This window comes from Lutra lutra, chromosome 3, assembly GCF_902655055.1.
Source record: "Lutra lutra chromosome 3, mLutLut1.2, whole genome shotgun sequence".
In the NCBI taxonomy this organism is placed as follows: domain Eukaryota; kingdom Metazoa; phylum Chordata; class Mammalia; order Carnivora; family Mustelidae; genus Lutra; species Lutra lutra.
This window is the reverse complement of record NC_062280.1, coordinates 138,126,000-138,149,319: the sequence shown is the minus strand read 5'-3', so window position 1 is coordinate 138,149,319 and position 23,320 is coordinate 138,126,000. Positions and strand designations below refer to the sequence as shown.

The following is a 23,320-nucleotide window of genomic DNA, read 5'->3' as shown; positions in this document are numbered from 1 at the left end:
CAGAGATCGGACAGGGGTGCGCTGGCGGTGGGGTGGCCCCAGCGTTAAGAACACAAAAGGAAGACATGGTGCCAGCAGACATCAGTGGGTGTATTTGAGGTAAACTGTGGTCTCAGATACGCAATCATGTGGGTGTTGTCAAAAAGAACCCAACACGAGGCTTCTCGTGAGGAAAGGCCCAGCTAAGATTTTGGTCCCGATGAGATTTTCCTTGTTTTACAAGCAGTCCTTCCAAACACTAAAGCAGAGGTTTGCGAGGAAGGCTGGCTGTCCCCTCCTCTGCTAGAGTCCAGCAAGGTTTCCGACAAGCCCAGGCCCACAGCATGGTCAGGCCGGGAAGCCTGGCCCCTGTGCCGCTGGGATCCCAGTGGGGGCGGGCGGGGGGGACCCAGCAGTCACATAGGGGCACCGCCCATGCTAGGAGGGATGACCAGCCATCTCCAGGGAGTGGAAGTCCCCAGGGCTGGAGGGGAGCTTCGCCCATCTTGCTGCTGGAGCTGTGCCTGTTCGGCCCGAGCCTCGGTCCCCGGGGAAGCCGGGCCAGCTACTCAGTGAGGAGACAGACCCCTGGGTCTCCACCCGCCTGCAGCTTTCAGATGCACTGCTCCTCATCTCTGTCGTTCAGGAGCAGAGACCACTTGTCCCCACCATCCTCAGCCGCAGCACTGTGTCGAGACAGCTTGTCGGACTTCAGGGAGGACAGAGACACCTGGCTGATGAAGCTGACCTGGTCCCAGGGCGTGGCCCTCGGGGAGTCCCGCCGCCGGTCATCCATGCCGATGTATACGCTCACCTGCGACGCCGTCAGGGGCTTCATGCGGCCCTGGGCCTGGGCCTCATACCGCTCCAGGTCAGGCTTCTTATAGCTGTCAAGTGAGAATCCAAGAGCATTTGAGCCATTGTGGGCACACGCTTTTTTTTTTCTTTTTTTGGAGGATGGTAAAGAACTCTCACCAAAGTCTTGGGATTACGCATGGTATGGAAACCTCATGGATTTTAGGATTTTTAAAGGAGAGGGTATTGAGCTCCTAGGGTTCAAGTCAAGTTCGCGGGATTGAGAAACCTCCCATCCAAATGCCCGGCACCCTGCAGCTGTGCCACTGAAAGCACGAATCAACGTCTTTTCAAAAAAAGAAAGAAAGGCAATACGTGAGGACTCCAGGTGCACACGTCATCTACTAGAACAACCCTGGAGCAGAGTGACTGCTACAGCAGCCCAGCATGCCGGGTGGTGAGGAGCTGCCCCCTTGGGCTGCCCATCCGGGCATTATACACCCCTACCTCCGGTGCACCAGGCCTCTGCGCACGGCACCCACCCATCACTAGCCCACAGGGCAGGGGGCTAGACACGGCTGGGCAGGGGAGAAGGCCCTTGTTCTGGCCTTGAGGGACTCACCACTTGAGCTGCAGCGACGAGAGAACCACAGACACAGAGGAGGCTGCCATGGCCGCCGAGCCCATCCACGGCTGCAGCACGATGCCGATGGGCATGAAGACCCCTGGCCGAGGGAAGCACAACACTCACACCATAGCCCAGAGAAGGTCCTCACCTCGGGCTGCCCCCTGTGAAGTTCTCCATCTCAGGGTGGCTCAGAACCCCCTTTTGTCACAACACGACCACGTGCCCGCATGCCTCTTTAGTAGGCAGTCTTGGAGCTGAGCAGGGGTTACAGTCTCGGGGAATGGGGTCTCCCACCCACTCTGGCCTTCCTGGGACTGTCCACAGGCGGCATCGTGGGCTTCAGGGGGCACTGCAAGGGAACAGGGAATCCCAGGGACCCTCTCAGCAGGTTTCATTTCCCTTTAGAGACTTATGAAGTGGAAAATATATGAACTCCTTCTAAAATGCTTCTGCCCTGCCCGCCGGCTGGCTGCCCAGCAATGTGGGCCGCTTACTAAGTTGGGCAGGAACCCAGTGGGCAGAGAGAAGCCTTCCTGGCCTCTGGCTGGAGTCAAAGGTAACCACGCAGTGGAGAGCCACCCTACCTGCCGCGATGGGTATTCCGACCAGGTTATAAATCAACGCCAGCACCAGGTTGAGGTGTATTCTCCAGACGGTCCTCTTGGAGAGGTGAATGCTAGCCACCACATCGAGCAAATCGTTCTGTAGGAAGAACACACCGCCTGTCAGGAGCTCTGTCCCCATGCCCTCCCTGCTCCCATAACCAGGACAACAGGGCACAAGAAGATATAGCCAAGCTCACTCTGATGAGGACAACGTCAGCAGCCTCGATGGCGACATCTGTGCCCGTCCCAATGGCAATGCCCACATCGGCCTGGGCCAAGGCCGGCGAGTCGTTAACCCCGTCTCCTACCATGGCAACTTTCTTCCCTTCATTCTGGAGCTCCTGGACCTTGGCCACCTTGTGAGAAGGCAGCACCTCTGCAAAGACTTTCTTGATACCAACCTAAAAGGAAAAAAATAAATATGTGACAACACCTGGTGTTGGCAAAGGATAGTGAACAGCAGCAGAAACCTGTGAGGCATCCTGGCCCCACCGCCTCTGGCCTCCAAGCCCAGGCAACAGTGTCAGTCACCAAACCCGAGATCCCAGGGCCTGCCATCTCTGTGCCCCCTTCCATGGGGGCTTAGTCCTCATGCTGGTCTCCCTGCCCACCTCCCAATCTTTGGTCTTTCCAAAACAGTGGTCAGCTGGTCACGTTACTTTCAGTGGATCGTACTTCCCCTGGGATGGCATCTACACTCCTCAAGGAACTGGTCCTGCCCGCTTCCAGCCCACGCTGGACTCTGCCCTGTTCAGCTTCCTGCTGCTCTCCAGCCCAATGCTGTGGTGCTCAGGCTGCCCACTCTGACCTGGAAATGTCAGCTTCCCTTTCTCTGACCACTCCCCCCTTCATCTGACTGCTCCTGAATTAAGCATTTCCTCCCCTGGGAAGGCGGCTCCAGCCCCTGCCACTCTGGGGTCAGTTGGCAGCTCCCACCCGTCCGGTGCACTTTTCTGTTGCAGAAGTGAGCACTCAGTTCAACCCTGGCCTCTGGTCACCCTTCCCCCCAAGACAGAGCTGCCGGGGGGCAGGCGCCTGTCCTCTTTGCTCCTCTCTGGAGTGGGTCCCATGGGTGGGGCTTAGTTAAGTGCTTGCTGAACAGTTAAACAAGTTTGAACCAGAAGGGGAGATGGTACTCAACAAAGTCCCGTTAGCAAGAAAGGCCATGCGGAGAAGTACCACTGCTTCCCTTGAAAGAAGTAGTTTGCTTTCAAAAGCATCTGGCATACACACATTTGGGGAGGGTGCATAGCCTTTGGTAATTGGCGCGGGAGTCCTCACTGTACGCAGGGTTGGATAGGCGTGCAGCGGTGCTATCCTCACCGCACGCACTCTGAAGTGAGGGCTGCTGGAGACCTGCCAGGACCCAGACGTCTATCCGTCTGTCTGCCGCACGGGCATGCAGAAGAGCTGAGTGGACAAATTATTCCCTGAACACCAAGCCTCAGAATCTGTATATTTCAGCTCTCGAGCCATGATCTTTGTTTTTGTCCATTGGAAAGACAAAAACAGAGAAAATGTTGGAATTGCGTTTTCCAGGGCAGCCGCCTGTCCCAGGTTCAGACATCCAGGCTCCAGGGACGTGCGCTTGGCAATGGCAGCACGGCGGTCCCCGTGGGGCACTGCACAGCTCGGAACAGAGCAGGAGCACCCGGAGAGGGGTAAGGCCAGAAGCAATGTGGAGCGCTGCAGGCCCTGGTGTTCCTACTTTTCCTCAAAGTGCTCTGGGGGGCTTCAGAGAAACCTCAAAGGGGGAAGATGTCCAGCCCCCGGCACGGGGTCCCCGGCACGCACCTGGGTGGCGATGGCTCTGGCCGTCTTCCGGTTGTCCCCTGTGATCAGAACCACATCCACACCCATGCTCTTCAGCGTGTGCACGGCCAGGGCTGCCTCCTGCTTGACTGCGTCGGCGATGGCGATCATGGCACAGAGCACACCTGCAGGCGACATCCTCGGTCAGTCCACAAGGGCAAGCCCTAGGCAGCCCAAGGGGCAAAGGATGCTCTGCTACCAGAAACAGTTTCCATAGCGCAACGTCACACGTGAAAAACAAAACACGAAGTTATAGAACATAGCCCGGTTTTGATTTTGTGTTTTAAAAATGACCTCCATTTACAGAGGCACACGAAAGTCTGGAAGGAATATGAAACACTCCCAGGGGCTCTCTGAGGGGTACGATAAGGAGTCATTGCATTTTCTTTTGTATAGCCCTCAGCATCTTCCCAATTTTCTGCAAGGGACATCTATTATGTTGCAGAGTGCCTGTCTCATAATAACTCGGTACATGTTAGCTATTATGATAGGAGAAACAGAACGAATACGATAAAGGCTACTGAAAAATGATGAATGTCCAAACAGAAAATCAGTCCTTCCTCTTCCTCCAGAAAGCATTCGTTGTGCTGGGTAGGGGGTGGGGGAGGTTGCCTGAACGAATCTTCAGCTGGTGATGCAGGAAGGCACTCGAGCACTGAGGGGGTGGCACAGCAGGTTCAGGGGAGTGGGGTGACACCGGGCATGGCTCCTTCAGCACAGCTGGTTCTGATCTGAGGGGCTGAAGGGACTACAGGGTTTTAAGGACGTTGGAAAGGCCATGGCAGCGCAAGAAGGAAAAAAGAGTGGGAGAGGACACACTTCGTTGGAGCGTTAAAGGTATCTATGTTGCTCATCAGCACAGTTTTACTTCTATAAGCAGAAAACTGCCATTAACAGTGTAAGATTCCAGTCATCTGAGGCCTTTAACAGTGTAAGATTCCAGTCATCTGAGGCTAAGTGCCCAGACACATGCGATCTTGGGGAACTCCATGGAGGGGCAGCAATCTCATTCCTTAGGACCCGGTGGGTGTCCCCCGGGAAAACAGGCCGCTGCTGCGTGTGCAGCGATGAAGAGGAGGGCGACGGAACCACGGGCTCAGACAGAAGCAGACAGGGATGGCGAAGGCAGGGGAGGATTCTAAGACGGAGGAGGCTAAGACTAAGACGCCTCACTCTCAGGGGCAGGACAGGCACAGCGAGAGCAGGCCTCCGACTGAGAAGGAAGAGAGAAACTGGCAAGGCAGCCTTTTGGGACACAGAACTTAAATTAACAGAGAGGAAGATTCACTGGGGGAAGAAAAAGGAGAAAGCCTATTTTTGCCAGAGAACTCTAAGAAACTCCGCTGTCCAGAGCAGAAGGCAAGGGGGCAGTACCGTCAATGGCCACCAGCACAGCCGTCTGGCCTTTCAGCTCATGATTCGCCATTGCGTCACTGACGTCGCTGGAAATGGTTAGGCCGTTGCGCCTCATCCATTCGCGGTTCCCGATGAGCACGGAGAAGGTCTGGGGGGTCACATCTGTTCCAAAGAGTTTGTGGTTATTCCCAAATAGTCCAATTTTACTGTGAGAAAGGACTCAACACCATGGAGTCCGTTTAATAGCAAAAAAGTGCATTGAGCTGTTTGGAAACACTGTAACTAGTGAGCACCTCTCAGAACACCACCCTTAAAGGACAGGGAAACAGAGCAATTACCATGTGGGACGTGGATGGGTAGAGCCGAAAGGTGTGTTAAGAGGTCCTGACAGTGTGTCCTGCACGTTAGAGATGTTATAAATGTTAAACATCTGGTGGTGTCCTTATTTGCCTTTAGGCGGTACCTGCTGGTTCCTCTTCTGCAGAGATTAGAAGCAACAAGTGCAGCTGGGAGCGTCAGCAAACAGCTTGTCTACGTCTGTGGATGTTTAACAGCTGTATCTCCTAAAAGGCGGGGTGAGTTCTTCCCCTGTCACTTTCTAACTGTGTGTGCCACTAACCTGGGGGTCACCTCATGGATCAGTCCTGGCAGCTAAATGGAAGGATTGTGCTGAGGTTCTGAACTGCTAGGAGGTGGCAGAAGGCTTCTAATAAGACCCCAGAGCACTTAAGAGAGAACACCAGACACAGGCATTTTGGTTTGGGAGGGCTTCCCCACTCTCACCCTGATGGCTAGCAAGCTACCCTCCCAATCAGAAAAACTTGTTTTCAAAGGCAGCTGTCACTCCAAGCAGTACCCCTTCCTGGCTCGGGCAGACCACTTCCATCTGCATTCCCTGCTACTTTGAGCGCTGTAAATGTGACCCATCCCACCGGGATTCTACAGCACAGGAGGGGGACTAGAGGAGCAAAGGAATTCCCATTTGTCCCCTCTGTAGCTTAGAGAAGCAAGACTGACTGGCGATAAGAAAGAGGAGACTTGGGGCACCTGAGTGGCTCAGTCAGTCAAGGGTCTGCCTTCGGCTCAGGTCATGATCCTGGGGCCCTGGGATCGAGCCCCACATTGGGCTCCCTGTTTAGTGGGGAGTCTGCTTCTCCCTCTCCCTCTCTCCCTCTGTGCTTATCCTCTCTTTCTCTCTCTTAAATCTTAAAAATCTTAAAAAAAAAAAAAGAAAAAAGAAAGAGGAGACTCGAGATTATGGGTCACAGAAGCAATACTCCACGAATTTCAGTAATATATACTACTGTCTGCCATTAGCACCAAGATTCAGAAGTATCAGAGAACGCAACCATGGACAAACAGTAGGCCTTCCTGGGGGAGGGAGGCATGCGGTGCCCCGGCCAGGAGCCACCCTTGTCCACAGCCAGACACCCCACGGTGGTGTGCTGGCCTGGTGCTCTCTGATTAGGCACGCCACCAGCTGACCCGGCCGGGCCCAAGCCATGGCAGGCTGGGCAGAGAGACAAGGGCCTGGGATACCTATTTCCTCGGGAGCGCTGCCAGCCCTGCTCGGGGGAGCCGCCTGTTTGCTCTGCTGGCTCTCGCCGTGGGCCAGGATGCCCTCCACAGTGCTGACTTTGCAGCCGATTCCACAGCCGGGCACTGCTTGGAAGTCCGTGCAGTATCCCAAGGAGTCGGTTCCCAATTCCTGTGAAGCCGGGGAGAGAGGGGAGGTGAGCAGAGGCAAGAGAGAGCGGTACCAAGCAGGAGCCGAGAGGAAAGCAGGACGGGGCAGGTGAGGAGATTGACCGTAACTCGGCAACTCCTTCCCTCATCCGACGCAGACATGTCTCATGACACAGGACAAGGGACAGACCAGAAAGGAGAAGAGCAGTTCACAGCAAATGCCCCAAATTAACGGAGGTTGGGGTGGGAGGCAAAAAGAGGAGAGATATTATTTTTACGCTGCAAATAACTTCATGAGAATGATGGAACAGGCAAACGGGAACCAAGCTGCTTGGAGGCTATCAGGAGGTCACTGCCCATTTACAAGCCCTGGGGGGACGAGGGAGAGGCAGGAGAAAGGCGTGAGGAGCTTCACGTGGGGTTAACCACACAGCGAAGGAAGGATGATAGAGCACATTCGTCCTGAAGCATCACAAGAGAGAGGGGGGAAATGGCGGTCTGAATGACTCTTCACAAAACACCGACAGATTTCTGGAAGACTCCCTGTCCAGGTAGAGCAGTCAGCTTTGCCCCAAGGCATTAATTGTCTTTGCCCAGACCATTTAAAATTTTTCAGGCCAACATTCTGGCACAACCTGCTGCTTCTATATTTAGACTGAAGACAGAAAACGAAACAGGACCTTTCATCTGGCGAGGTCAAAGGATGAATGCTTCCCCATTAACTGCCAAGAATCCACTGGGCATTTGGTTCACCTCTGCTGGTTCCTCTCCATTTCCCTGTCCCCGGCTGAGGGGCCCTCTCCTCGTGTCACCCTAACCCTCCATCCAGTTCTGTATTCCCCTTTGCACTAAGCACTCATGAAGGACTGGGCTGATCCGCCGACTGCCCTCCCCACTGGACCCTCAGCTCCCAGAGGGCGGAGCTCACATCCCAGCTGTTTTTGTTGTTCCAAGCACAGACGCTCAGTACCTGCTCTGTTAAGTGACGGGTAACACTGAACCACTTTTGTGATGATCTGGAAATGGGACAAGGGACCCATCACTGAGAGCTGCATCTCCACCAGCTCCACAGGGGCCTGCTGAGGGGTTCCCAAACCCCACAAGCTGAGGCTCCTGCAAGGCAGCTGAGCCGGGGTACAGAAGCAGCAGCAGAAGAGGCATGTGAGGAAGAAGGCGCTTGGAGGCTTCCAGCCCAGCCAGTGAAGTGGAAGAGGAGGCTGGGGTCCGGGGAGGGTAAGGAGGAGTTTGCAGTGGGCGGCAGCGGGGGTGGGGAGAGACGAGCACTGCCAAGGTCTGCATACCTCTTTACAGTACTTGGTGACTGCCACGCCCAAGGGGTGCTCGCTGCTGGCCTCCGCAGTCCCCACCACAGCAAGAACCTTCCTGAGGGGCATCATGGCCACATCCACGAGCAGGAGGACCCTCATGACTTTGGGGACCCCATGGGTGATGGTGCCAGTTTTGTCAAACATCACGGTCTTTATCTGCCAAAACAACCACATCTTGGTGACCACAAATACAGATGGAAGGGACTTTAAGAGCTCGCACAGTCTTGGGGCAGAACTCCACTTAACCTAGCTCAAGGAGGTAACAACACCCCTTCATAACTCATGTTAACACATCCTCTGCAATCAATCCCACGGTTCAACCACTCCCATGACAAAGACCCAGTTTCCCTTCCTGTCTGGCCAAAACAGTCTGCATTGTGACTTAACCTTCACCAGACTGAGCAAGAAACTGTCATTCTAATTTGACAGGACATGGCATGGTACCATCTTCTGGAAAGTGACACCATGCAGATTTCCCATGTCAGGACCCTGGCAGTCTGCCCATCTTCCTGTGCACAGCGTTTCTATGGCCTAAGTGCAAACGCCTACTGCGAATAAGAAGCTCGCACTCCAGGTTCAAAAAAGGAAGGGAGGGGCGCCTGGGTGGCTCAGTTGTTAACCATCTGCCTTCCACTGGGGTCATGATCTCAGGGTCCCGGGATGGAGCCCTGCATCAGGCTCTCTGCTCAGTGGGGAGCCTGCTTCTCCCTCTACCCCTGCCCTACTTCTTGTGCTTTATCTCGCTTTCTCCTTCCTCGCTCTCCAACAAATAAAATCTTAAAAAAAGAGAGATCGAGAGTGAAAAAGGGAGCGTTTCCCGGCCACAATAACAAGCCACCACCAGAGCCAATTTCTCCACCAGGCCCACTTGGTCAATGGCAACTTGCACCTGTCCCCATGGGTCTGGGTTCTGCCATTTGGTACCTGTGTCCACGGCCAGAGCCCACTCATCCCTGAGCTCCATACCTCCCCAAACCCTACAGAAGTCCAGCTATTTGCTGTGGTCCAAATGTCTCACAGCCACGGCTCCCCCTCACTTAGCCCACAGCACTCAGCTTGGCCCAGTGCTGAGTGATGGTCTCTGCAACACACTTAACTGCTCTTCCTCCAACAATCCTTGCCTCCTTTAGTCCATCCTTGCATTCTGCAGCCACAAGTAACCCAGTCCCACCCCCACCGTGGGCCCTTCAGATCCCTCCTCCGCTCCCTGTTGTTCTCTGGGTTCAGCTCCTGCTGAGCTTCCTCATCTGAGAAATGGGAATGATAAGCACCGACATCAAAGAGTTGTTAATGAGATCAAATCAATTCCTATTTAATCCTGCAGCTGTTAGCTGTTCCCGCTATTATCATTCCCAGCCCCTGCGGGCTTCCTGTTTTACTTAATTAACAGTGCTGCCCTCAAGCCTCTTCCAGGTTTTTCTCTTAATACAGAATGTAAACAGATACTACTTTCCCACCAGTCTTCAGTTTCCCAAAAAAAAAAAAAAAAAAAATCACAAAGTAACAGCCACAGAGTCATTCCAGGCGACACCTCAGAGGATAGCCAGGAGCGCAAGGGCCAACCTTGTGGGCCATTTCCAGAGGCTTGCCTCCTTTGATGAGGATGCCATTCTGGGCGGCCACCCCGGTGCCCACCATGACCGCCGTGGGCGTGGCCAGGCCCAGGGAGCAGGGGCAGGCGATGCACAGCACCGTGATGGACGTCTGGAACGCAAACCGGATGATCACCTCGGTCTGGGAGATGTGCTTATTGTGGGTCTGAAAAGGGGAAAGAGATAAAGGCAGGCTGAGGGTTAAAGGAGGAATCACATTGACTTCCAAATCACAGAACATTTCAGCACAAGCAGCTGTGAGCTGAGATGCGTGATGAGCCAGGGTCTGGGGAACGTGTGGGGTTCACTCTGCTTCAGCACTGTTATCACGTGGCTCACCTTACTGGTTCCCACCCCAGTTTTCCAACTTGACACTCTAGGCATTTCTCTAAGAGGCGCATGATGGGAGGAGAGAGTCGTGTAGAACTCCCTGCTAGGGGAAGGAGCACAGACTCCGGAACTGGACCATGTACGTCCATGCTGGCCCTGGCACTGACTCACATCTCTGCGAGTGTCAGCTCCCTCCCATTAGGAATGGACACAATACGACCAAGCACGCCCAGCTGGTTGTTGGAAGAGTTAAATGAGCTGATACACATATAAATACACATAAACACACAAATATACATTGTATAAAACCTGGCATGGGCGAAGCCTCTGAGAAACTGTAACTATCACATTATCAATATTACATATTAACAATATTACACATTATTATAATTTTTATCATTATTGTGAAAATTTTAAAAAATGATAGGTCTCCAAGGAATCTACCCTAAGGTGATAATCATACAAGTGGCAAAATATACAAAGATACTTATCACATCGTTTTTTTAAAAAAACTAGAGACACCTCAGAGGGAATTTATGAATTAAATTGAGGGTATGGGGTGCATAATGAAATCTTATGCAATTGTTGAAACGATGGTGTATGTCTATACTTGCTGACATGGAAAGATCCCAGCAACATTGTTAAGGAAAAAAAGCAAGTACAAAATGGCATGTGTTGTGACTGAAATAGTGCAAAATTACCTGCCTGTATCTCTATACAGCTTTCAACAATACTGGAAAGAGGTTTCCCAGAGTGCAAAAAATCATCATTCCTAGGGATGGAATTTGGAGCCATCTTTATTTCTTCTATTTTTTCCACTATTATTTTCTTTGTAAACCCAAAACGAACAAAATGTGGGCCTCCTTTCCAGTTACCTGGCGGCACATATAGGCATTACCATTTGCATTTTGACATTTCGCATTACGTTGGTTTATTTTGCAAAATGGCAGGTGTCTCTGCAGCATAATCAGGAGACACTGAATTCACTTTCATTGCAGTGTGTTTCGGAAATCAAGGATATAGACCACAACCTCTTTAGCTTCTACCTACACTTTATTCCTTGATTTTGAAAGGCAGAACTCTAAGATAAGGTGTATTATTAAAGGGTCATTTCACTTTGATTAGAAACAGTTGGATTTGGATAGAGGGACACTGTGTTTAAGACATGAAATTTTTTGAGATAAAGATGATGTGATTTCAAAAAAACCCCCAAAATTCCAGTAATTCTCATCAAAATAACACCTGGCATTCTGATGGGATGGGTGGACTTCTAGAGGGTGACATGAACCTCTCCCTACAAATGACTTAGACAGCAGGGTGATAATACCTTAAAGGAACATGCAGTCCCTCCTTTGCCAGCATCCTCCCTGATGTTGCAGATAAAAACAGAAGAAGCCAAAGTAAGATGGAAAGGCAGGGAACAGCAGAAAGCCCCATACTCCAACCTGTTTAGGACTGACTTTTCCCACAGCCACATGCCAATGAGCTGTTCTCCCACAAAAGCAGGAATTTGAGGGAGTCAAGTGCCATAATAGCCACTGGCAAATTCTAGAAATATAGTCCTAGGTTACTCTTCAAAGCACTGAGGTCTCCTTAGATGTCAAGAGTTCAACTAGGACATTTTTCATTTTAGGATAGGACATTCGAGAGAGAAGATGACATCTTAGTAAATGACATGCACCCCCAAGAATTTCAGATAGGCCTTTAATTAGGGTAGACATTTTTTTAAAGAAAAAAAAATATCCATTCTGCATTTACAGTTTCTTATTCTATGGCTCTAAGGTAAAAGAGGCATTCGATCTGGCTAAGTAGGAAATACTTTAAACCATAGATAAAACACTGTTCCACTCACTGGGCAGCTGTCAAATACGACTCCAAGCGGGCCATTCCCCGTTGATGCACATCAAGGTTTCTTAAGCCTGGCACTACTGACATTTGGGGAGAGAGGACTCGTGGTTGTGGGGGGCTGTCCTTGGCCTGGTAGGATGTCTGGAAGCACCCTCGATCTCTACCCACTAGGTGTCAGCAGCATTCCCTCCCCAGTCATGACAACCAAATACCTCCAGACATTGTCAAATGTCTCCTGGGACAATAAAATTACTCCCTATTGAGAATTACTGTTGTATAGAGTTCTTACTTCTCTAGCAGAAAAGTTTTCTTTGGGACTCTCCACTTTTTTGGAAGTTTGACAACATAGTATTTTCTAAGAGAGCATTCATCATCTACTTTCTAACTCAAGAAAGTATATTCCATTGTCTTATATATGTTTAATAAATATTTATTATTAAAAAGCTATTAGCACTGCCTGGGGAGCCACAAGATTGAAGATGGTACTATCAAACACAGAGAGCAAAAAACAAATTTTCTTAAAATCTGCTAAAATGATATTATCATGCCATCAAAATTGTGAAGTGACCTATGATATGTGCCTCATGACCCCAGAAATGGCCAAGGTCACATTATCTAAATGTTATAGGCATGACAACTGAGAGCTAACTGGTGTCTGGGAAATTATTTAACTAGAAGGCAAAGGGCATCTTTAAAAAAAAAATTTGCAGAAATAGAGTGATCGTGCTATCTTGGCTAAGATTTTGCTGCCAATAAATGAAGCAAATAAATGTAATGGGTAATTAAAGCCCAACGAATCTAAGATATAAGAGAATAGGATTAATGGCAAGAGATTATTTAAAACATAGCAACCATACTGCCCAAAGCATTCAACTTACGGGAAAGTATTTCTGAACAACACCAAAATCGATAAAACCGATTATAATCCATACCACCAACGTCAGCGTTGAAATGATGATGATAAATGGGACAAAATACCCACTAAACCGGTCAGCCAGTTGCTGAATGGGTGCCTATGAAAATAAAACACCAAGACCACGGGAAATTACAATCCACAGAGAAATACACCCCCACAGGCACGGGTGAGCACTGGAGTTCTGAGCCCCCGCATTAACATGCTGACTAATCATTCCCTACTCAACAAAATCTGCCCGAATCTATGAAACTCTCGGAATAACTTCTAAAAGGAGGAAGCTGACGTTAGGTTATTTTTTAACTCTCTTCATTACCTTTGACATCTGAGCCTCTTCTACCAATTTCACGATCTGAGCCAATGTGGTGTCATTGCCCACGTGAGTGGCATTAACGAGTACAGAGCCATGTGCATTTATAGACCCAGCAATCACTATGCTTCCGGGTTTCTTCGTGACAGGCATGGCTTCTCCTGGAGGTGGGGAAGGACATCAACCGTCACACCCTCAGCCACCCACCCCACCCCCTTCAGCATTCAGGTGACCCAGCAACTCCCACCATACCCGCCCACAGGGAAAAGGAGACGAGCCACCTCACCTGTGATGAGGGACTCATCCACCATGGTGTTGCCTTCCAGGATTTTCCCATCCACTGGGAACTTCCCCCCGGGGACAACCTTGATGATGTCGCCCCGCTGCACCAGCTCCATGGGCACCTGCTCCTCCCTGCAACAAAGCCGCTCAGGTTACACGCACAGCAACGAGCCGGAGCTCAGCCCTCCTGGTCGGGCGCCCAGCTCGGGTTCCCAACCGAGTGCTGGACTGGTTACACACTCCTCGCTTTACCCCAAGCAGCAGTACTCATTTTATCTGTTCATTTTCAGATCGAGCCAATATGTACTGTGCAAATACTAAGGGACAGGCACTGTATTTGGCACTGGCAGTATAGCTGGGAATAGGACAGCCAAGTCTCTATCCTCAGGAAGACCAATTCTGCAGGAGAAACAGATAACAAGATAGTCCCAGGTATTAAATAAGCATTAGGATGCAAATAATACGACCAGAAGTTTTGTCTGTTTGTTCTGCGGGGGAGGGAGGGTTCACTTGGAAGATGAGCTGAGACCTGGATGATAAGAGGGACCAACATATAGGCAAAAGGAAGTTCAAAGGGAAAAACCCAACTAATGCAAAGGCCTTAAGGCAGGCAGAAAGGGTGCCTTTGAGAAGCAGGAAGTGAAGCAGGCAGTCCAGGTCCTGTCGGGATGTGCGGAGCACAGTACAGTACGGGCTTTGGATGTAAGGTTTTTACTGGGAAGTGACATAATTTGATTCACATTTTCAAGTCATCTCTCTGGCTGCTGCGTGAGAACAGGCAGCAGGGACGATAATAGAAGCCAGGAGAAGAGGTGGGCTGTGGCAGCCTCCCAAGCAAAAGACGACAGAGGCTAAATGCGGAAATAAGAGAATCAGAGGAGCTCTAAGTTCTGTTACTGAGATGGAGGCAAGTGTGCAGAAGCGGCTGAGGGAGGGCGAGAGTAGAGAAGGAAAAGAGACAAAATGAAGACCTTCATGTTGACATGTGGGGTCTGGGAAGCCTCTGCGACTTCCAGGGAAAATGTCAAGCAGGAAGTAGAAAATGGGACTTGAGCTGAGAGGAACACATCCGGGAGCTGTCCAAATACAGACAGCATTTACAGCCAGGAAATGGTGCCAGCTCACCTGGGTGTGCGAGTGGAAAAGACAAGGCATCTAGAACTAAGCCCTGGGGCTGGCCCGCTGCACCAAGGTAGATGGGGCAGGGAGGCCTGCAAGGTGGGGGAGAAGGCATCCCAATCTAGCTGCCAGATATGCAAACTTAATCACACTCTGCACTTGGGCTTTGTACCTCTGTGAAGGTCAGCCACACCTGCATAAAAAAGAAAACCAACAGAAAGTTTTCATGGAGAGACTGGGGGCCTGGGGGAAGGCTGGTGAGAGGCCCAAACGAAGGCAAACCTGGCAATAGTTGGGTTGGAGTACATGGAAGTGGTCTGCTTGAGTGAGGGGACAGTTTCAGGAGCTGGTGGAGGGCAGGAGCTCAGTGGGAGGGGCAGACGGGAGCCTGCGGAGCCAGGACAGCAGCTCGGGATGCTTTTGCGGGAAGTTGTGCTTTGGCAGAAGAGGGCGTGGGGTCAGACAGGAACATGGGGGCCATAGGTGTGTAAGGACTGGATGCTGGGGGGCGGGAGGGGCGGGGTCGACCTGAGACAGACAGACACATGGTGGGTGAGGGAAAGGAAGGGCAGGGACAGCGAGACAGCCAGCCGGAGCCTGCCAGGGAACCACCACAGGGGCCAAAAACATGTCCCCGTATACAGCCGACCCTCCAACAACCGGGTTTGCACCTTGTGGGTACAGGCAGGTTTTTAATAAATACAATACAGAAATACAAATATGTTTTCTCTCCCTTCTGATTTTCCTGACAGTTTCTTTTCTCTTACTTTAAGAACACAGCATATAGTAACATACAAAATCAATTACTAACCCACTGTTTATGTTATCAGTAAGGCTTTGAGTCAACAGTAGCTTATTAGTCAAGTTTTTGGGAGTCAGAGGTTACACTTGGATTTTCAACTCTGCGCTGGGTCAGTGCCCCTGTGCCCCACCATTGTTCAAGGGTCACCCGTTTATAACAGTGCCTCACGAACAGTGACAAAGGCAGATAAGCAGGCTCTGAGGTTATGTTAACATTCCCTTCATTCTACAAGGACTATGCTCAAACTTCCACAGAGAAAAATGGACAATGAGCTGCCTTAGCCACGTGAGAAGGTAAAACAGAACTTTACTGAGTGTACGTACCAGGCTAGTGGATTTGTACATTTTTTTTTTCTCACCGAATCTTCCCAAAAGTATATGAGGTAAGTGATATTCACTCCCAGTAGAGCAAAAACTTAAAGATTTCTTAGAAAGGCATGGAACTGAATCCACACGCCCATTTCTTTAAACGTTGCTATGGATAAATGTATAAAACTTGGGAACCAAAATGTGCAGAGATAGTAAATATTTCCATCAAAGTTTTCTTTTTTAAAAAACTGGGCAGGAGCATCCTTGCAAAACGAGGATTCAAGAGTGTGTCTGTCTCCAGAGGTCCATCTTGGCGCCCCGTGCCGCCCCCTCCCTGCAAGGCTGTGAGCGTGCGCAGCTCGGGCCAGTGCACAGAAATACAGGCTCAGCACCACAGGAGCCCGTGTGTGTGCCAGGTGCCAGGGACACGGTGGGGAGCAAAGCAGACGCGGCCCTGACCTTGGGAGCTCAGAGTCCTTGCTAGGGCACTGGTGAGTCACAGGGCACTGGTACCATCGGGATCAAATCCTTGTACAAAGCCACAGTGTCCTCCTTTCTCCAACAGGGATTTTGTTCCAGGATTAACTGAGATGATGCGTGTTCAGTACATAGTACAGTGCCTGGCATATGGTGAGCACCCAGGGAACTTTACTTAATGGACGTTTTCCCTAGTGACGGGTCTCTGTGTAGCAGGCCCTGTGCTGGACTGGGATATGCACAGGACAAAATGGAGCCTTTCTTTCAAAGATGCTGACAGCCCAGAAGCCACAAGCAGACTCATGTATTTAAGCCCAGGAATGGCCACAATACAATAAACAGGTTAGGAAAAGAAGGGGCACCCTGAGGTCTTGAATGTGGGGAGTAGGTATGAGGAAATCTGTTTGGGGCCTGGGCAGGGTGGCAAACAAGGAGGAGAGGAGTCGTCTCCATAATCTGAGAATGTTCTCTGGTGCTTCTTAAAGTCTCCCAGTGATGGGGATGCCCAGGCCCTGCCCTCTGAGGCCTGCCTACGTGACCTGGAGGAGTTTGACATCACACCAGGTCCTCACTTGGCAAGACAGGCCTGTCAGGAGAAGGAGCACCTGCTCACTTGTGAAGGGCATCGGGAGCTAAGAGCAGAGCCTTCTTCCCCCGCACAACCTAACAACTAAGCTTTAGAAGGTTTGCTTCTGTGGGGTTGCTTCAAAAAATTGGCACCCATGTCCAACTGGGTGCCCTTCAAAGAAACCTTTAGTAATGCCAATCTCTGCTTAACCAAAAGTTGAATTTCCCCTCGATCTGAATTAACCATATCATTCTAAGTCCAAACAGCTTAAATTAAGGTGAAAAGCACTTGATGGGGGTCAAGGTGGCTCCATCCAGAGAATTCCCAGCATTTCTTCTTCAGAAGCTTGTATCTCCCCAAAAGGCCAAGGTGCAGGAATACACTTAATTGAGAGACAGTGATTTCCCTGGCATTTCTTCTGCTTCAAGAGCTTCTGCCAGGAGTCTGTCTACCACACCCGTCTCCTCGCTCCTCTCCCTCCTCATCTAACACAAGGTTAAAAAAACAAAAACTCAGAACAGAGCAGCCAGCACCTAGACAAACTGTATAACTCTGCTTTCCCCACTACCACAGGAGACTTCAATGCAGCAGACTGGGGACCAGGTCGTGTAGGCTCTTGAATGTCACCCCCACAAACATGGGGTGATTTAACATTTCATAGTCCTTTCATTCATTCAGCTAGTAATCTGAGCACCTGCCACGTGGGTATCCCAGGGCCAGCGGAGCAACGGCCAAGCAGGTCTGGGGACAGGAAAGGATTCCGGACGATGTTCCCCACCACCCCTCCCACTCCCCAAGTTGAGCCCTGAAGGACAAGCAGCCAGGCAGAGGGGAAGAAGAAAGTGTGAGGCGAGACCCGAGAGCCTCCTCCTGGGAGCTGCGGGGGGGTGTGGCCTGGACAAGATGGAGGTGTGGTGGCACAAGAGGCTGAGGCCAAGAGGCAGGCTGGGGTAGACGCTGAGTCTCACATGTGCACTAAGCACACAGACTTCATCCTAAGGACGGCAGGAAGCTGCAGAAGGAGCTCCAGCTACAGAGGAATGCAGCAGATCTGTGCTTCCAAGAGATCACTGGTTTGAATGAGGGAAGATATTTATCGCCACAGGAGGCCAAGGAAGACCCTGTGGCAGTGCTGTAGGAGACAGAGCGGTGACAACAGGAAGGGGCAGGGGTTACCAGAGGTGACCACATGCCAGACTGATCACAGACCCTCCCATCACCCAAGACTTGGGACAGACAGGTGTCCCTGGCAGAGGGACAGGCCCAAGTCTCACTGAAAGGAAATAGCTGAGGCAAGAAACTCTGGTGGCCTTCCAGTGGCACTGCAGAGGCCCAGTGTGGCAAGGCCCCACAGAAGGCGGAGGCTGACTCGGGGGCCCTGGCACCAGCACAGCTCCTCTTATAGAAAGTCAAGCTCCTCAGCAGAACAGTGTGTGGCCCTGGCCCTGGGACAGCAGAGTGTGACCACCGGCCTGTCACCTCCCAGCAGCCTGGAGCACAGGGTCAGGAAGGTGGTGTAGGAACCACCACCCTAGTCTGACAGACAGGAACCGTGCCTCACAGGCTATAACTGACCTGCTCCTGCACACAGCCCGTCTACAGCAAGGCCAGAAGGAACCCTGGTCTTCTGGCCCCTAACTTAGAAAATGGCGCCACCACATGATGAAGGTAGGAGTCTGGCCCATGAGTGTCCATAGCAACAAAAGTGAACCGCAGCCTTTGATGAAGAACTAAGCTGTGGCTGGGGTAACCCCCCCGTCCTTGGGCATTTCACACAGCTTTTGCCTTCTGGCAAGGATGCATGTGTCCTCATAGCCCAATCAACAGAGCAGTCCGTGTGAGTGCGGCCAGTGCTCAAAACGAAAGGCAGTGAGGAAAAGCAGCTGTCATGGCTTTGCTCCCCATCTGAACACTTCCATGTCTCAGAAACTTTCATGTTGTTAATTTATAAGGGGATAAAAAACAGTCAAGATATGCAAATGCTGCGGGGCCCCCCAAACAGTCGAGTGCGTGTGGGGGCCCGCACATGCCAGCTGCTCGGTCACACAGGGTCCTCCTGCCTGGAAGACAGGGAGCAGGTGGCCAAAAAGGAGCCTGTCCCAGCTTCACCACTCACCTGCCCCAGGCTCTGGGCAAGTCACTCCACCCCACTGGGCTTCAGGTTCTTCCTAAAGACACGGCGATGGTGGGAGCACCTACCTCACAGGGTAGTTAACCAGTGAAATTAGGTAGTTTACATGAAGTACCGGCCAGTGGGAATGATACATGGTAGGTTCTCAAATCTCATAATTCCGCCCAGGATTTATGAGAAAAAACAGTGCCTCCATGCTGTGGTTGGCCAGTGCCTCATTCACGCACGGGCTCACCGAGTGCCCCCCTGGAAAGCAAAGTGGGGGGCTCTCAGCCTCTGAGGGCCATCTCTGGGGGACACACTCATGAACCCACACTGGCCACAGCGTGAAGAATGGGCAAGTATGGTGGGGACGGGGCACAGGATGGCTTTGACAACAGGAGTCTAGACTGTACGTCATACTGGATGGCTGGAATCAGCAAAGACGGCCACCCTGAAGGTCAAGGAGAAACTGACAGAGGGAGTTTCCTGAACAGAGAACCAGAGCAGAGACCTCTTCCCCTAGGGTGGGAGGAAGAGAGTGTGCAGTGGGGAGGGTTAGCATTGCACGCTGAGGGACATGGAACGGATGGATTTCCCCCCTTGGAGCTTCCAGTTTCAGTAGTCAGAGTGAGGTCACGGGTCAAAGTGGAAAGTGGTGGGGCTGGAGAGAGAGTTCAGGAATGTGAAGAAGGTCTGAAATAAGCACTCCCTAGAATATGAAAATGAGGCTGACCAGGGAAGTACAGAAGCCTTAAGTTGTGCAAATGTCCATATTATTTACACACCTTAAGAGTCAGTATGTGGACTGGTTAAGAGCCTGGCTTATGGCCCATCCCAGCACTTAGCACCCCTGTGACACTGGGTAGGTTGCTTAGCTTTTCTGATCATCAGTCTCCTCATCTGCAAAACACGGCTAGGAACAGTCCTTTCCTCCTACAGTTTTTTCTTTAAATTAGATTTAATACAAATAGGTTAAAATAGTGTCTGGCAGACAGCAAATGCTATGTAAGTTCCAGCAGTACTGATAATAATCATTATTATTTTTAATATCTGCCAACTTTATGAAGAAGAGAAGTACTTCTCCCACTTGTATTTTTGGCAAGCTGAAACCCTACCTCCCAGCCTGCGTAAATCCTCCAGATCTTGCAAGGAAGATCGAGCACGTAGTCCGTGCTCTTGGAAGCTCTCCCTGACCACCTCTAGCCTTCCCCTTCTCTATCCAGGAGCACTAGTCACCGAGGACCCCCGTTTGTCATGTAGCCTACCCACACACGCCACCTGAGTTGTTGCCTATGTTGTAGTCTGCAAATGCCCTGTTAATTACCTGGATCGAAAGGACAGATCTGACCATACAAGTCTTTACCTGCCCTCACAAGGTCTAGTGGAATGTTGCGAACATGAAGGGTGTTTTGAGATTAATATAAATTGGTTAAAAACTCTGAAGAGAACCCACCTGACAATCAAGTTGTCCTCACCAAGGGTCACAACGGTGGCTTCTGTGGCTTGGAGAGACATGAGTTTGGCAAGGGCTTCTGAGGTTTTGCTCTAGGAAATAATCAGAATGGAAAACGAGATCTACCGTAAGCAACCTGTGCAAAGCCAGACCAACACTCACTAGGCAGGTGTTACAGAAAGCCCCTGCAGAAAGAGGCTGACCCTGAACACAGCCATAGTGCACGTCAGGATGCGCAATGCTCCAGGAGAGATGTCACTGCCATCGACACGCAGCCACGTCACCACACCAAATGCACAATGTCATAAAGTTCTATGAATTACATTTCAGCCGAAAATACAAAACCAGTCTGCCCAGTAACTGCTTTTTTTTTTTTTTAAGGTTTAATCTAATTTCTTTTAGAGCTACAGTCCCACTCTTTTACAGAATAGGTTAAAATGTGGGTATCATGCAGGGTGTTAAAAATGGCATGACCCTCAGATGGATGTGTGGATTCGTGGACTAACAAGCCACACGGTCGGTTCCATACAAAGAGGTGGTGTGAGCGCTGGCCTGCCATCCAGGGTTCTTTCTGTTACACAATGTGCCTGAGCAAAGGTTTCAATAATTAACCAGATTAGCTGGGATTTCGGAAGTAGCAACCAGTTGGGAGATTAGTGATCAGAACACCTAATTATAGTAGGTTTCACATTTCGTGAAGTCTTTCTCTAGACTGTGTGTAATTAGTAATTCTAAACAAGGTGCTCGGATGAATTAAGATTTATGTTACTGAAGAAACAGTTCTTTTTTCACCTGAAGCTACAGTTACCTTTGCCACGTGTTCTAGCCACCGCCCCAGGGCAATGAACACAAAGAGCATGGGGGGGGTGTCGAAGAAGGTCACGGGGCTCCTCTCCGCCTTCTCAGCTATGGCTACCACTAGGATGACGAGCGAGTAGGTGTAGGCGATGGTGGTGGCCAGCACAATGAGCACGTCCATGTTGGCTGTCCCATGCGTCAGAGACCTGTAGGCCTGGACGTAGAAGTACCACCCGCCGAGGAGCTGAAAGACAGCGGAAGAAACAACAGCTGCTCAAGGAGGCCTGGAGTCTGAGGAGTGACCAGATGCCCAGAGGCCCCTCGGCCTGCAAACGCTCAGACATGACTTCTTCCTTGGCAAGGGACATGGAGGCAATGCATTTCCTGACTCATAGCCACTCACAGGAATGGAGGGCCAAGGTCTTGACCCATTCAGGGTCAACCTGAACAGATGTCCATCAACAGGGCGAGGGGGCCACGGGGACATAAGTCATGGTTCGTTTCTACTGTGGACAGGACTCTGTAGTCCTGAGAAAGAATGTGCTAGATCTATAAACCACTGGCATGAAAGATGCCTGTAATACACGGTTAAGTGAAAAAGCTGGTTATAAATCAATTTATCTTGTATGATCCTATTCCAGTTTAAAAAAAGTCCATGTGTCTGTATAGTGTGAACATGCACACACACCTACATATATAAGCAAACATGTATTTTCTCTACATAGATGAGGATCCGTGAACATGCACGTCCAACTAGTAACAACCCCGGGGACTAGAACTGGGCTGGAGGCTGGGTGTGATTCCAAGCAAGGAGTATCTTCCCCTTTGCTTCTTCTAGTTCAGCATGGTTTGAACTGCCTACAACAAATATACATCACAATTGTAATTAAAAAGAAAATATAGGAAAAAGCAAGTTCAGGCTATAATAACTGCCCTCAGATAGTCTTAAACTAAACATTCCATCGTTGAGGCAGGAGTTTTATTTTCTATTCTAAAGCAGGCGGAGGGCATACTTCCCACCAGCAACACAGCTAGCTCCTTCCTACCAGCCCTGGAGTGGAAGTTCCAGGGGGCCCGGCTCAGGGCTTGTTATACAGGGAGAGTCTGATCACCTACAACAGTGAAAGTGACGGTGAGACCAAGTCCTTTTATGCCCACCCGCCCCCTGCCCCTCAAGAGTTTTAAGACAGAAAAAAAGCCCCCACAGGGTAGCTGTGGTAGAGCCGCGCTGAAGGGCTGTGTCTGGCGCGGGAGGGCAGAGGTTGGCCCCCCCCTGATACGTACCTGGACAAAGGTACACAAGATAAAGAAGATGAGATTGAGGATGGACAGTCCCGGAATGATGTTGCGGTCCAGCACCATGGCCTCGTGGGGCTCATGGCTGGGCACCAGCATGTAGATCATGAGGCCCATGACAGGGATGCCGAACACTAGGCTGCACAGGAAAGACTTCCTCCACCTGCAAAGCAAAGCAGTGACACCAGCCTATTGGGTAGCATCTGTCACTTGGATTGTGGGCTGGCCTCTTCCTGGGGCCTCAGTTTCAGACTTGCTTTTGTCACTTGTCTGAGACAGACCACCAGGGGTGTGGAACAAGGGGAAGGCTCCCTCCCTGACACCCAGCCACCTGAGAAAGCACCTACAGGTTTAAACTTCTTGGGGATGTTCCAGAGATACACAGACACCCTGCCCACCTGAGGCTGACCCGCCGCCTCTAATCCGTTGTGGGGGTGGGGACTGAGGCCCAGAACTGAGAACCCAGCCCTAAAGAAGGGGAACACCCCAGCCCACATGGCTGCCTGCTGCTCTTCTTTCAAAATAAAATTTCATACAGCCTCCCAAGAAAAAAAACAGATAAAAACAAAATTTTATTAGTCCGAACTTACTTCTACATTTGATTTTTAAACTATTATATAATATAGTCAGTGAGAACTGCAAAGCCATTTTGGTGAACACCGAAGTCTGACATGGGGGTCGCAGGGGACAGTTGTGGTCTCATGTCAGCATTTGTGACATTCCTACCACATGTTGTAGAAGCCCTAGCACACCTCCACTCCGGTCTGCAAACCACAGGCCCGCAAGATCGCAGTCTTAGACTCTCAGCCTGTCCCCCAGGGCCCCGAGGATGAGCCCCTCGTTCGCCTTCCAGGTGCCTCTCCTGTCAGTCCTTCCCTGCTCCGGGCATGTTGACCACAGCAGTCACAGGAGTCCCTGAAGA

The 23,320-nt window shown here is 50.8% G+C and overlaps 1 protein-coding gene across 7 annotated transcripts in view; it reads right to left on the bottom strand.

Annotated features, from left to right (window-relative positions):
- Window positions 1-69: 69 nt before the first annotated feature.
- ATP7B (ATPase copper transporting beta) overlaps window positions 70-23,320 on the bottom strand; it is a 71,886-nt gene continuing 48,635 nt past the window's right edge. For all 7 annotated transcript variants that reach the window (XM_047723310.1, XM_047723309.1, XM_047723311.1 and 4 more), the window contains 15 exons: window positions 22,387-22,561; window positions 21,113-21,346; window positions 20,305-20,396; window positions 13,469-13,596; window positions 13,189-13,343; window positions 12,838-12,972; window positions 9,753-9,947; window positions 8,163-8,345; window positions 6,715-6,883; window positions 5,194-5,337; window positions 3,802-3,944; window positions 2,205-2,408; window positions 1,987-2,104; window positions 1,397-1,499; window positions 70-866 (listed from right to left, as the gene is read on the bottom strand). In XM_047723310.1, coding sequence (XP_047579266.1) covers window positions 593-866; window positions 1,397-1,499; window positions 1,987-2,104; window positions 2,205-2,408; window positions 3,802-3,944; window positions 5,194-5,337; window positions 6,715-6,883; window positions 8,163-8,345; window positions 9,753-9,947; window positions 12,838-12,972; window positions 13,189-13,343; window positions 13,469-13,596; window positions 20,305-20,396; window positions 21,113-21,346; window positions 22,387-22,561 — 2,452 coding nt within the window. In that variant the 3' untranslated portion in view covers window positions 70-592. The remainder of the gene's footprint in view (window positions 867-1,396; window positions 1,500-1,986; window positions 2,105-2,204; window positions 2,409-3,801; window positions 3,945-5,193; window positions 5,338-6,714; window positions 6,884-8,162; window positions 8,346-9,752; window positions 9,948-12,837; window positions 12,973-13,188; window positions 13,344-13,468; window positions 13,597-20,304; window positions 20,397-21,112; window positions 21,347-22,386; window positions 22,562-23,320) is intronic.